Source organism: Dinoponera quadriceps, unplaced genomic scaffold (genome assembly GCF_001313825.1).
Source record: "Dinoponera quadriceps isolate SergipeBrazil2010 unplaced genomic scaffold, ASM131382v1 scaffold591, whole genome shotgun sequence".
Lineage (NCBI taxonomy): Eukaryota > Metazoa > Arthropoda > Insecta > Hymenoptera > Formicidae > Dinoponera > Dinoponera quadriceps.
In genome coordinates, this window is record NW_014554680.1 from 404,799 (window position 1) to 419,233 (window position 14,435).

The window sequence follows — 14,435 nt, forward strand, 5'->3', positions numbered from 1 at the left end:
TAGATACGAGCGTAAGCCACTTGATAACTATATTAATGCTGTATTAATTAAGCAAACTAATTTTTAAATATTTCGATAACCGAGTCTATTTATTCACGCGATAATATGGATTAGCCATTATCGAATTTGTCAAGATTCGGAACACTTATATAATGTTTGATTAGTTATTCTTAGAGTTCATATTCATGAAATTAGTGGAATGTAAGTTGGACAAAAATGAATAATTAATCAAATATTAAAATAGATAATATTAAAATAGATAATATTTGATTAATTATTCATTTTTGTCCAACTTACATTCCACTAATTTCGTGAATATGAACTATAGAAAAGATATTTTATAATATCTAATGCTAATTTAATTAGAAAACAATTTTTTATTCCATTATGATTCTTATTATGAAAAATTTGATATATTGATAAGTTTCGAAACGCATCCCGTGTCAAAGAATTTGTTTCTTAGTAATTCGCGGTAGATATGCTTTCCTATTGGATATGAGATACGTTATGAAACTCGTTGAAAAGAAAAGTGCTGCAACCTTTTTGTAATTGACCACATAAGACCGATCACAAGACGGTTGCACATACTTTTCGATGAGTTTCGTAACGCATTTCATGTCCAATAGGAAAATGGATTTCCTGAGAATGATTAAAGAACGAATTTTTTTCATTAGAAACGATATTCATTCCAAAGCTTACAGAAAAAATAAAAATGTCGCAACCGTCCCGTTACACTATGTTAAATTATGCATTTGTGTTTTCATTATATGCATGAGATCATTCGTGTCATAAAACAAATGAAAATCCAGAACTAGGTAATTATCATAATTCACGTCACAGAGGACGTGTAACGCACAATATGCACATGAAATGATTGGACACTCGAATTCGAGTAATAAGAATCGCAGAAGAGATCGTTCGCCGATCAAGTGGCGAATTCAAATCTCCCTTGAACACGCGCGTTTTCGTCGATCGATTCTTTGTATGAAGGCACGCATGCGGCTTGTGTGCTCATGGGAAAGCATGCCTCGCGAAAACCTCCGTGAGCTCCGGTGAAAAAGTGACCCACCACCGGTGAAAAGAGAGCCCCGTGCTCTGGTTTTTCCAGTCAGAGATTCGGATAACACAGTGCGCCTAGGATAATAAAGGGATGGAGGGGCGGAGCGTGACGCTCGTGAGCGGTGGTGGGAACGAGCGGATAGTTGGGAGAAGTGTCGGAAAAGAGCCAGACAGCTCGGTCAGTCGGTGGAGTCCGCTCACTACAGTCCTCGCTATGGCGTGTATAGCGTCGGGTAGGCTCTGTGCTCGTGCGGAGAAACTGTGCCAGTTCGGACATTTCGCCCAATTACGGAGGGAAGTTACGACGACTACGTGCGCGAAATCACGGCTAGCAGTCGGCCGAACGTGCGGCGCGCTCCTGCAACGATGCCAGGTACATTTTCCACTTACCGACGAGCACCCGCTCGTCTGTCAAGCCCGATATCCGTCTCTCTCTTTCTTTTTTCCGCAGCTTCACCGCGGATACCCGCGTTCATATCGTCACGCGGACTGCGCCTCCGCCGCGAGAACGCGAGCGAGGGCTTCGTCGGGCATGACTCGTCTTGCGAAAACGCATCATCCCATTCAGCTTTCGCGAGTACGTCGCTCCGTTTCACGACGCGATCGTACATAACCTTAAGGGTGCGCGCGCGAGCGGTGGCAACGGCGGCGGCGGCTCGTCGCGCACGACTTAACCTATCTGCCCGTGAGCCGCGGTTTTTGTGGCTCAAACGCGCGCGAGATGGCCCGGGCACACCTAGTCGAGCGTTTTCGAGTAGAGGTTTAAAGATCAACTACCATGTCTGTATTAAATTACATAACATATGTGTCAGGTCGCGGGTTTCGTCTGCTCAGGATGCTGCATGCTTTTCGCGTTCTCCGAGAGACGAGGGAAAGATGGTCGGGGAGAAAGAGAGAGGCAACTCGGCCGGGTTGTCGCGAGGAAACAAAATATGCATGTCCGTGAAATGATGGAGAAAATTTCTCGGAGGAACGATGTGTTTATCAGTCGCCCCCAGCAGACGCTATCTGGGTCGTCTGCTAATGACATTCCGCGGGATCAAATCAGCAACTTGCTTGTTAACAAACAAACTTGTGCACGGAGAGTTCAAATCAAATGTGTTATCGCGATCTGTATTTCCACATTACGTCGTTCGCACGACGCGAATTTCCGTTGAAAAATACAGATAAACAATTCGCGTAGTTTAGACGCTACTTTGACTACATGAGCGTACGCCGTTCTCTGTGCGCATGCGTGCGTTCAACATTTGATTTCGCCGATTCGCTCTCGGTTCCGTCTACTTCGCGCGGACCTGTAGATATTTTTCTCGAGCTTTACACTTCTATTTATGACCTTGGAACGCTCGATTACCAAATGTTTATCGAGTCACGAGGATATCGCATGTCTTGAAGCTGCGTCAGAAAGTCGCGCTGTTAATTTTTCAAAGGTTGCGCTAGTTCAGAAAAAAAGTTAGCTATCAAAGTTGAAATATAGCTGTTTTACTAATAAGATGCATATTTGAAATAGAGATGATTAATGTTACTGATACCGCAGCTAAATTCATTAGCTATTTGAATTTAGGCTGCAACGAAAAATATTAGCTAGATCGTATTAAAGTCATATTTGCATTCTCGAAACTAGAAATGTATTATCTTTTTTAGAATTGTCTTGAAGTTGTTATTAAGATGTTGGTATATGCTGATTTTGTTTGAAATTGAGCCATTTATTTTATTTATTGCCATATTCAATTTGAAAAACACACGTAAGCACTGATAAACGCGAAGCCGAGATCTCTGGATCGTGAGTTAGTCACTTTAGGCAGAGGAGACCAGGGTGAGAAGTTACACGAGCTAGTTGTCAGAAAACTTACATCTCACTTGATAAATAGGAGTGACAGGAACGTTTGAAATATTTAAAAATAATAGAGATTAAATTCTAGACCGTTAATTTTCTTGCACAGTGAAAACAAAGTTTGCTAGAATAACAAATGTTTGTCAATATAGTGACAGCAAAAAAAAGTTTATTTAGACAGCAAACAATTTGTTTGGAATTTATTTTTTGCTGAAACGCAAATGATTTGTTTTTACATGTTTTGAGATTTGCATCAATTGTATATGTATAAGCATTGACATATTTCATTTTTTTTATAATTTTACATATGAATATGTAAAGTTTAGTTTTATGTTTTACGTTAATATTAGTCAGCGTCAGCGTCTAAGATTACCAACGATTTATGAGATGCCAGTTGATTTTTGTGCATCAAGTGTAAAATAAAAATGGAATTGGCATGTAAAAATACAGGATGGGTATCTATTGTTATTTTCGCGATGGAAATTCTTTTTTTCGACTTTTGTCAAAATGCAAACGAGAAACTTTTTCGCGAGTTCAAAAGGCTGCGTCGTAACCTCACATGCGAACGCAACATTTGCTGCACGTGTATATGATATAAAATTTTGAATGCATTAATTCACATTGGTGTTAAAAATCAATTAATATTTATCAAATTTTATGCTTCGCTATAAAAGTTCGTTTACTGTGGGTTTAATAAGGAATTATATATTTAATGATCAAACGGGTCAGCGACGCATCTAATGTAAGATGCGAATATTTTGCTTGATCTGATGAAGAAAATTTTCCTTTACGAAAGGATGTTACAAAAAGTCCTGAATTGAAATGATTTTAACTGAAATTCAATTCAAATTCAGCGTACCACATACGATCCAAGTTTGATCCTCAAGGGATAAAATTACAAATACCTATCCTCATTGTCTCACACGTTAGCCGTGATCCACCCAGTATACGTCCGTTCCCGGGAGATCGCAAGTACAGTTGCAATTTTGCGAGCCGAGGCGTACGTGCGAAATCGCGACGTACTTTCTCGACTTCGATCGAGAGCGTTGCAGAACGCGGACGGGCGAGTTTTGAAATTCGACCGTCGATGAAGATTCGCGGATCGTCGGCCCGAAAACTTAATTGGTGTTACGCAAGACTTAGACAAACTAAATTCGAGCTGCAAGCGGAACCGTCGCTGAAGACGTTTCGTCGTGTCCCTTTGTACTCTTTTTTTTTTTCTCTCGAGTCTGTCGTTGATAGGACAAACGGAGACTAACGATGACGTTGACGAAGATGACGACGAAGACGACAACGATGATTGTCAATATTATCGAATCGACGAACGGGCGACTGGTCGGATGAATTTTCGAGCTGTACTCGCGCTCGTAAGTAGGCTAACTGGCTTTTGCGAGAGATCCCTCTTGGAGCACATCGGCACCGCGGTATCCGGCAGCGCTCTTGACTTTCTCGACTTGGCTGAGCAGCTGCGCGTCGTCCCCACACTTGTTTTTTTTTGCGATTCCGCGACTTTTACTCCTCTCGTGGAAGTAACGACATTTTCCGATCGAGAGTGAACACGGATTGCATTTCAAAATATATTAACAAAACAATGTTGCAATTTTTTAGTGACCAATTTCCATACGTCAAAACAACTCATATCGGCGCGCACAGTCGCGATGTTGGTGTAACAACTTCCACTCTGAATTTTTACCGGTCTACTTGCCGGAGAAAACCGCGGTGGTCTAAGTCGCCCGAGCGAAATTATACTCCAAACATGATTTTTACGTTAGCGTTACGGCTCACGTTCGTACACTGGGCCGATACACTCCGTACTTGACATATGGCGTACGCACTTTTCACATTCCTCTCTCGTAAAAGGCGCACATGGTGCAGAGAGAGATATGCACGTGCAGGAATGCATGAATATGTTCACAATGCAATTATTCTTGTTAACGCAACGAATTACTGCGAAGTGTGTTTAACAAATTAGCATCGGCACAGAGGAACCGCGTCTCTCCTCGACGGAATACCAATAGTCGATCTGGCGATGGAGAACACTGATTACCGACCGGCGAGAATCATACCGTGATGAAATGCCGCGTTCTGAAATAATTAACTTCTTCTGATTTCACGGAATAATAAGGGGAGGACGGTGTCGCATACAATAGCATACGTACACAAAATAGCACGCGCGACTCGAACGCGAAATGTTCTTTCTCTTTTCTCTTGAGCCGAGCATTAAACTGCACGGAAACAAGGTGTTGTTGCATCAATGGAATTGGGTAACAGTGCCGTAATGGAAATGAATCTTTTCGATTTAATAGCAATATTATTGAGACTAATATACCAGTTATTAAAACAATGTATGATGTATGATATATGATGTATTAGTTTCAATGATATTGCTATTGAACCAAGAAGATTTGTACTGAAAAATGAATTTGGTTGGATCTACCAGTGAACAATTAAACGCGTTTTGGTTGAAGGAAACAGAATTTCTAATTGCAAGGATCAAACTTAGTTCACGAGAATTAGAAATTAAGTTTTCTTCAATCAAAACGCGTTTGATTCTCCATTCAGGTAGATTCAACCAAACTTATTTTTCAATGTAAGAGGTATAATCAACAGATTGGCGTGTTTAACCGTTTATGCCAGGGGTTTTTCAAAATCCGTGTCGGATTGTGCCATGCAGCGCTTCGTTCATTTATCTGCGAGTAATGCCGATCGACGCGATCGCGCTGCTTGTTTTTCGTCGAAATATGCCGTTCGCGCTTCATTTCATCAGTCATATAAGAAACGTAAATGAAATAAAAATAGCTTATTTATGCAGGTGGTTTACGATTATTACGATTACGAAAAAAAAGAAATAATTACGAGTGGAAACTCTGATGTGACTTATGACCAGCTGTATTCGGAACTGAGCGCGTTGCAAATAGACGATTACGACCGTCGCGGCACATTTCACCACAATACGCAAACAGCGCGATCGTGTTGCGTGGCGCGAAAATAATTAAACGCAAAACAGACTAACAACTATCAGCGAATGCGCAGCTGAAAACACATTGCAGGTATATTTCACCGCCGACTTACGCATGTAGCGGGCGTTTTTTCGTGAATTTCGCGGGACACCTTGCGTATACACCTTGCGTACACCTTAGTATTCAGTAAAATCGCAATAAATCAATAACTGCTTCGTTTTTCTCAACGAAACTTTTTTTATTTTACACTTAAATATGTGCTCTACGATTATTTAAAAAAAAAAACGACATTTTTTAAAAATAAGTAAATATAGAATAGTGAACTAAAAATGAAAGGAAAATTTTTAATTTTACTATTTATTCAAAAATATTTTTTCATAACAACAAGTAAAAATAGGCAATGATAAGACTAATATTTCTCATTATATCAATCATGGCTCATTTTATCAATATTATAATTAATAATAAAAAACAAGCTTCAAATTTATAAAATACGTCGATATACTGGCGAGTTGTGGACAAAGTGAGTCGAGATCGAAATCGAATTTCCAATTCCCACAATCCTCAATTTCCTGCACGCGGGTCAATGTGACTTTTACGGTAATAGAGGAAAAATAATAGTAAAGTAAAAGTACTCATGGCTGGATGCTCCTAATCCTGAATTACATTTACCTACAATATCTTTCTTTGTTTGAATAGCATTTCTTGTTATTTATTACATTCGATATATATATATATTTTTACATTTACATTTAATATGTATACATTTAATATTTCAATATTTATTTACCTTCAGTATCTTTGTCTGAATTGCATGTTTTCTCATTGCATACTCATTGAATTGTATTTATTGTTATTAGATTTATTATATTAGCGCATGAATTATTATTATAGCGCATTTATTGCTGAAGACACGCACCGTAATTCAATTATCTTGTGATTCTCTTTAGTAACTCAATTATCAGTTGGACTTTTCTCTACGCTCAATAGAATCAGCGTAGCAGATTCGCAAGGTGTCACGATACAGCTATCGATACATACATTTACCTTAAAAGAAAAGCGTCGATCCTGCGGGCAACTTACGCACGCAGGATGTATGAATGCAGTGGCTTCGCTTTAAGGCCGTGCGATCCGTCACTCCGGTTGACGGTTTGCATATTTATCATTCGTGATTCAGGAAAGATTTTTGGCGTATGAGCGGCATTTAGAGCGCGCGACGTGATGCAAACGAAATTTATGTTCCTCCGAATTGCTTCGTCTTCGTTCTTGCTTTATCTCAATCTGCTTCGGCGTCTTATCAGAATTTATCAACATATTATTGATACATATGCCGTGTTGATTAAAAGAAACGCGTAAAAGACATGCAGCCCGTTCGACAACCCGAAAGGCTTTCGTTTTAAATATGTTCGAGTCGGTACGTCGTTGCTACATTTTCGTCGAATTAACGCGCCGGACGCGTGTGAAAGTATGGGAAATGCGAGGAAACCTGCATGGTAAAATATTTTGTGTTAAATACGGTTGAAATTTCGTGTTACTTTAACTTTATTAATATATGTTGAATATATTAATTTAACATTATATTAGTGTGTTCTTTAACACATTATGACCATTTTCTTACGTATGCGGTTATAGTTACAAATAGCAAATTTTTTTTTTTCATTGTGACGTTCGATTTTTCACTTTGAGAGAATTTTTTATTTTATTTTCTTTGCTCATCACAAATTAAAACTCGCTTTATTTGTCAGGGTAAACGTGAACATGGAAAAACATGGTACATCATCTCACACAATCTACTCTAGAGAAGTCATTGTTATTGATTAAAAAAAGTTGTTATTACTATTAAATTATTATTATATATCATCATACGAAGCTTGAATCGAACGACCACATTCAAAGTTAGATACTCAAGGAATATATATCTAGGTTCTCTTTGATGCGAATTAAAGATTATCAGAAGCCGGTGTTACATTCGATCGTGAGATTTCCGACGAAATCGATTTATTTGAATGTTGCCTATTCGAGGAAAAATGGTCTTTTCTTTCCTATGAGATAACCTTGAATCTGAACACAACTTTAATGAGACTGAACGTTAGAGATACTACATATTTATGTAATGTGGATATTGTGCAACTCTATAAAAAAATGTAGAGAAGAAAGGAGATCTTTACGTATAAGCAAATTTATTGCCAACACAGCTACTCGTTATCCTTTATCCAAGGTTATATATACTTATAAATCAGATTGTTACGTTTTATCAGAACACACTTGTTTAACTAAAGTTCTAGTTCAAGCAGCAAAACATCTTCAGCCAAACAAAAAATGATTAGCCGCGCCAGCAAAATCTTTTCTTTCCGTGTGGACGACACACAGTTGCATTCGACCTGTTAAAAATCTGTTATTTTTTTATATAAATGGCGTAGCAGCACGGTAATGCCGCTTAATTATTAGCGCTAATAACGCGAAAATAATTAGAAGTATAAGCAATAGAAGTATAAGAATTGATAACATGTATACTTTCAAAACTTTAAAGTTGAATATCTCCGAAACTATATGCGACCCCCATATAGTTGTATAGGAAAAATTTACTCAGAACTTCATTCTTTATGACATATTTCAAAAAGAAGAAAATCAGTGAGGTGTTATCTTTAATGCACTTTTACCGAAAGAATAAATTAAATAAATAGTTCGAAATATCCTTATAAATTGACGAATCGGAAATCGTAGAGTTGCGAGACGCAAGATTTCGCATTTCGCAAGATGGGATGTAGCTTATTATGAGACGTCGTCGTGTGTTCAACAGAGCGGGTACACCGATCACCTCTGAAACTTTTTGCTCGTGCAACTTTTATCGCAGGAAGGACATGTCAAATTGTCCCCCGGTTTGTCGCAACACTCGGGGAATATTATGTGAGAGTTCAGGACACGGTCCGTGAAATTTGTGCGCGTGTTTTTTCTCCTGATTTTTTTTTTATTCTCTTTCGACTTACTTGCGTACACCTTTCGCCTTTATACGCTCGCAACTACAACACCACCGTCGAATACGGTGAGCGCGCAAAAGTTGAATGGCCAGCTCCACGCTGCTATGCAGCAACGTTCAGTGCCATTCCACTTATAGATCGGACTCAAGTTTAAGCAACAGCGACTCGAACGGATGGAGTAATAAATCGTCGGACTCACGGGAGAATATACGCCAGCCGTGATAAAATTATGCAACACTAAGATCAAAGGAGGTATGTGCACACGCAGGTAGTCGGTGTGCTCACCGGTAAAGCGACTTTAACGCACGCATTTGCACACGACCAGAGAAAGAGAGACTGGGATTGCATGAAAAAAAAAAATCTTAACATTCGCTTGCCCGTAAATTACATATGGAAAACGGATAATGAAATATCAGGTAATGGATCGACGCTAACGATGTTCGATGTATCTCCCGATGCGAGAAAGTTTCACTTCTTCTTTTCTAGGCCTAGAAATAATTTACTAGATTTCTAATCCGCCCTACAGCGGCTGTTGTTTATGCCATTTCGAAAGTCCCGAGAATTCAAGTCGTTATTTGTCATTGTCCAAGAGCAGTTGAAGAATAATTTAATTCATTGTATAAATAGTACAGTTAATATAAATTTAATTGAGGTTGTGCATATAAAATTAAGTAAAAAATTTAATTTAATTAATAAAACAGTTGAATGTATATATATATATATATATATATATAGGTATGTATATGGAGTGTNATATACATTAATTCACACATTGTGTGAATTAATTAAACGTCGACTTTCTGGGCTAAATTTTTCTCTTCCTGAGAAGAAAACCTCTGCCACTTATTATTTGATAAGTTATCACGTTGATTCTCTCCGTTTGTAATTAATTTTATTAAGATTTATTTGGAAAATTTATGTATTTTAATAAGGAGATAAATGTTGAGTTAAATTTATTAGACGTATATGTACGCCCTTCGTAAATAAGTCTCCTCCGTAGGTAAAGAGTTAATCCTGAATATTTCATATTCTGCACGAAATGTTTCTAAAAACTAAAACTAGAAGTATGGCGCGAAATAATCTTTTAGCGCAAACCATGAGAGTTCCTCGTGATAACAAGAAGACAACACGTTCACTAGCAATAAATCATGGGCGGCATTACATATATAAGAGATACTGGCGCGAGAAACGTGTTAAAATTTTATTCAAAGGTCTTTCGTTTTTTCATCGTGTGTTTCCAGATTTTTGATAGTAATATATTTCAACATCGAAATACCATTGAATACTATGGTGGTTGTTGGTGACCGGCTCCGCATAGTTGACACTATTGTATCGTATTTATTTATCTCTCAAACATAATCAACTCTATCTAACAAATTATATGTACCGCCATTAGACGGTATAAATAGAAAAAAAAAATGTGTCAGCGGAATTGCATTCTGCTGTTTATCTCTCCGCTGTTGTATAATTATAATTGTTGTATAATTATATAGGATGAGGTAATCTATTACCACTTTGTAATTATATAGGATGAGGTACTCTATTACCATTTTGAATAATTTGAGTGTGAGAATAGGGGAATCATTTATCCTCGACGGGAATTGCATTGACGTGAACACAGAAAAAAAGTGCTAAATTCATGTAAATGATTACTTAATTACTCTTTAGCAAATTTTTACTTGGTTCAAGTAATATTTGTTTGATCCAAGTAAAATTTATTTAGCTCAGATAAAAATTTGCTAAAAAGTGCTAAAATAAATATTCATTTGAATTTAATATTTTTTCCGCGTACCAATGATCATCATCACTTCAAACACCTATAAATATAAACTATTTTCGAAATACAATATTTGAAACGATTTTGCTTGGTCCAACCAAAAAAAGATAAAAAGATTAACGGGCTTGTTCTATAGTGTCATTAAAAATTAATATTAATATAATTAATATATCAGCCAAGTAATATACGACCAAGCTTCATTCTCCTGTACACATATTGATATTATTAATATTAATAATGAATGGCGCTAAAATAGCCGTGCTTCAGTTTTTGCTCACTAATCATTCTAAATCTTCATCTTTAGCTATTAATAAAATGCTTTTACTTCTCGAAGATATTCAAGATTCACTTATTATCTCACTCGGCATATCACATATCGATCTGCAACCTTCGAGATAGAAAGCAACAATCGACGGAAACGGTGAGCGTTTCTACGCGTGCAGACTCGAATAAAACTCAATGTAGGTTGTGGGATCGGGATCGAGGAAAATGTTGATAGGGATAAAGTTAACATCGAGGAAACGATCGAGTCGTTAAGCCGGACGACTTTACAACGCGGTGAAACCCCGGGACGACTTGTGGCAACGTAAGAGATCATCAGGCGGCTTGCGCTATATACGCGTGAGGAGTTTACGCATGATTCATCCGCGCCTTCAAGTGCGTCAGTTGATACGTCCTGCGCATGAATGAACATTCTGAACTCGCGATCGGTACAGCACGTAGCTGTCGCTATAATTTACAAAGCTATCGGCACAAGATCGGCATTCGGATCGTGCGAATTACTGCGATCGATAGCTTCTCGCGTAGCGAAGATCCCTCAACAGGTTCCTTCTTCCCTCCATTATTCTGAGTATTAATCGTTATGTAAAAAAATTTAAGTGCATTTAGTTCGAAGAAAGTTCGTTACGTAAAGAAAGTTAGGTCGAAATATTGGCGGATTAATTCGTTCATAAATATATAGCAAATATATAGCATATTAGCAAACAAATCGATACGCGTTTACGCGCGATATCAACGCATAAATATTAAATTCGACCTGATTTGTGAAATCCAACGAAGTAGATATTCTAAATCGATGAGGCTCCAATAGTTGAATAAGCTCGTAGACTAAAGAGTCACAGGTGAAGATAGGCAAATCCGAGTTGGCACATATGGTAGAATTAAGATAAAGTAATAAAGTAGTAAATTGCTTTTCTGTATAAATTATAAAATTCAATATTCGTTGACGTTTTCACCCGTCCATTTTGAACCCTCTTTGATGTCAGAAGGTTTCGAAAGGAAGTAAAATCGAGTGTCATTCAATATTGATTTGTATCGCAATGATTTCATGATTATGTGAGATTCATTTAATAATTTCAATCTTGTTTGTGAGCGGTGAAAATATTAACCGCTCGAATCGTTCTATTTAAGATTATCGTAAGCGGCACTTGTCTTAGTGCATATTTCGACTAGTGATCGTCGACTATTCATTCCTTAACCAAGTTTACATAACCAGATTATGAAATGAGATTCGAACAACTTACCCGGGTTCCTGAATATTCTACGGACATAACGGAATGATAATATGATGATCGTAGGATCGTGCCAGGATTACGAAGACATCAATATAGTCTCAGCAGGTAGAGAAGTGTTCGATCTTTAAACGGGAAGATATATTTTCTACGACAAGACACGCGTGTCCTATGAGACCGTAAAAACAATATTAGCTAATTTTATTAATCATTCACCGGCGATTCGTTACTTTCGCTGACAGTTACATCTGCTTGGGAGATTTTATATCACAAATTATATCGTTACTTATGATAGTCGAGGTATTGACTGTTACATTTTCGAATTCGTAATATTTTACTATCTCGCGTAATTCTCTGTATTGCATTATCACTTTTTTTCCACAATGAATTTGAAATTAAATTTTCCGCGAGCAATAGATTTACATATTTATGTCGATGAATTATTAATTCGGACATTTGTTAATCGTGAAAATGGCAGAAAATATAAATGCAAATTCACCAACTTCCATAATGCGAATAGAAAAATTACAATAAAAATCGCTGTCTTAGGATAAAATATGCTTCTTTTATTCATTAACAAATCCTTGCTATGCCGAAATCGTTCGTATGCAATCTATGAGATTTAATTCGTGTCTCCAATCGAACAAATGACGAGCAACAAAGAGATAAAGTTAAATAATTGTTATATATATATAACGGGTGTTTCTCATTATTATTTAACACTATAAATGGGAAAAAGTGGGAAGATGTATTAAGAGATCTAAGATGTAAAGTGATAAAAATTCCCATGCTAAAACGGAAAGTTTCCTGTGTTCTCTGCCGAGTCTTCTGAGAAAGCAAACATATTGAAAAATACGACAGATGAATAATCACTTTCATTTATGCGGTGCTAGACATGTAAATCGTATTCAAACAAACTTCGGTCTTTCTCTAGCAAATACAGTCTATGTACACGAGAAAAATCTCAATTCGTGTAATTGAATAGCAACCAGACAATAAAATTCTATGGCGAGATATGATATCTCTGTTACCGCGACCGCAAATTTATCTGAAACACTCAGCTGTATTAAAACTCGGTTGGGATAACTGAGAACATGTGACAAGGAAACACGTGGAAGTGTCTTTTTCCGATGCTGATGAGCTTGTAATATGTTGAAATTTAAGCCATAATAGTAAATATGTAAATACGATAGATTCTTTTACATACATCAACATGCACTTTTAGGGGATGAAACACTCTTTTGAAAAAAATCAGTTTTTTATGTATACGTAAGAAAAGATTGAAATAAAAGTAGCATATATGTTTGTTATATTTACTGATACTTAATACTCATTTTATATTTCATACAATATTTCATCAATAATTTTTTAGTTTTAATACAAATAAGAAACTGTGTAACAAAATGTATTTAATGATATGATAAAATTCCAAAAAAATATTGATATAATAGGAAGTTTCAAAAGAGCTCGGTGGAGAAGAAGGATATAATTGGATACAATTAATGTTTTCTTATATAGATATAAAAGGGGATGCCATGCATATTGAACGACTTATGTTCGGGATGCGGTACTATCTTTCTTACGCTATGTGTAATATATTTTTTTCATACAATTCTCTGAGTTCTTTTCGTCGTATTTTCTTGTAAGCACAAAACAACCACGAAGCGCGTGCACTTGGCTCCTTTTTTTACCTTTATCTTTTTTATGCTAACACTTGTGCGTAAGATATGCACCTCCAAATATCTAATGACATTTTCTCCGTGCAGGCGACAAAAACAACGCGCGCGAAAGCTTTATCTATGGAGAACGTAGGAATGGCTTTTGCTGAATAACACCGCGGGTCGTTCTTGGACTGTTTTCTTTTTAACACCGCGCGCACATAATGTATACAACGCCGGCGGAATTTCGTCGGTGAGAATTTGAGGCAGGTTGGCGAAATCGGCACTTTCACTTGAAAAAGAAAAAAAAGGAGAGGAGTGACCGGAATATCGGTCCACCTTGCCCTTGACTCGAACGCGGGACTCACCCTCCTCGGTCGGTTTGTGCACGTGTGTGTGTGTGTGTGTTTCCGCATTTTTTGAAATGTAAATTTGCGGGAGTTACCGGGCGGCGACGAGCGAACCGCCTGCTAAATTATCCCGAGGACGTCGAAGGAGACGTCACGGTGCACATAACGATCATCGGCGGCCGTCCCGCCTCATCTACAGTCGACTCGCGCTGCGATTTCCAAGGCTCCGCGATGTTGTCCCGCGATGATCGCCCTCGCGGTGCGCGCGTGCAGAAGGTGTACCGAGGCGAGAAGAGTGATATCGCGGGTCG

The 14,435-nt window shown here is 37.7% G+C and overlaps 1 protein-coding gene across 1 annotated transcript in view; it reads left to right on the top strand.

The window, feature by feature from the left end:
- The first annotated feature begins 1,026 nt into the window (after positions 1-1,026).
- The window catches only part of LOC106740817 (decaprenyl-diphosphate synthase subunit 1), a 52,183-nt gene continuing 38,774 nt past the window's right edge, over positions 1,027-14,435 (top strand). The window contains exon 1 of the mRNA XM_014612236.1: positions 1,027-1,432. Within this exon, the coding sequence (XP_014467722.1) occupies positions 1,151-1,432 (282 nt within the window). The 5' untranslated portion in view covers positions 1,027-1,150. The remainder of the gene's footprint in view (positions 1,433-14,435) is intronic.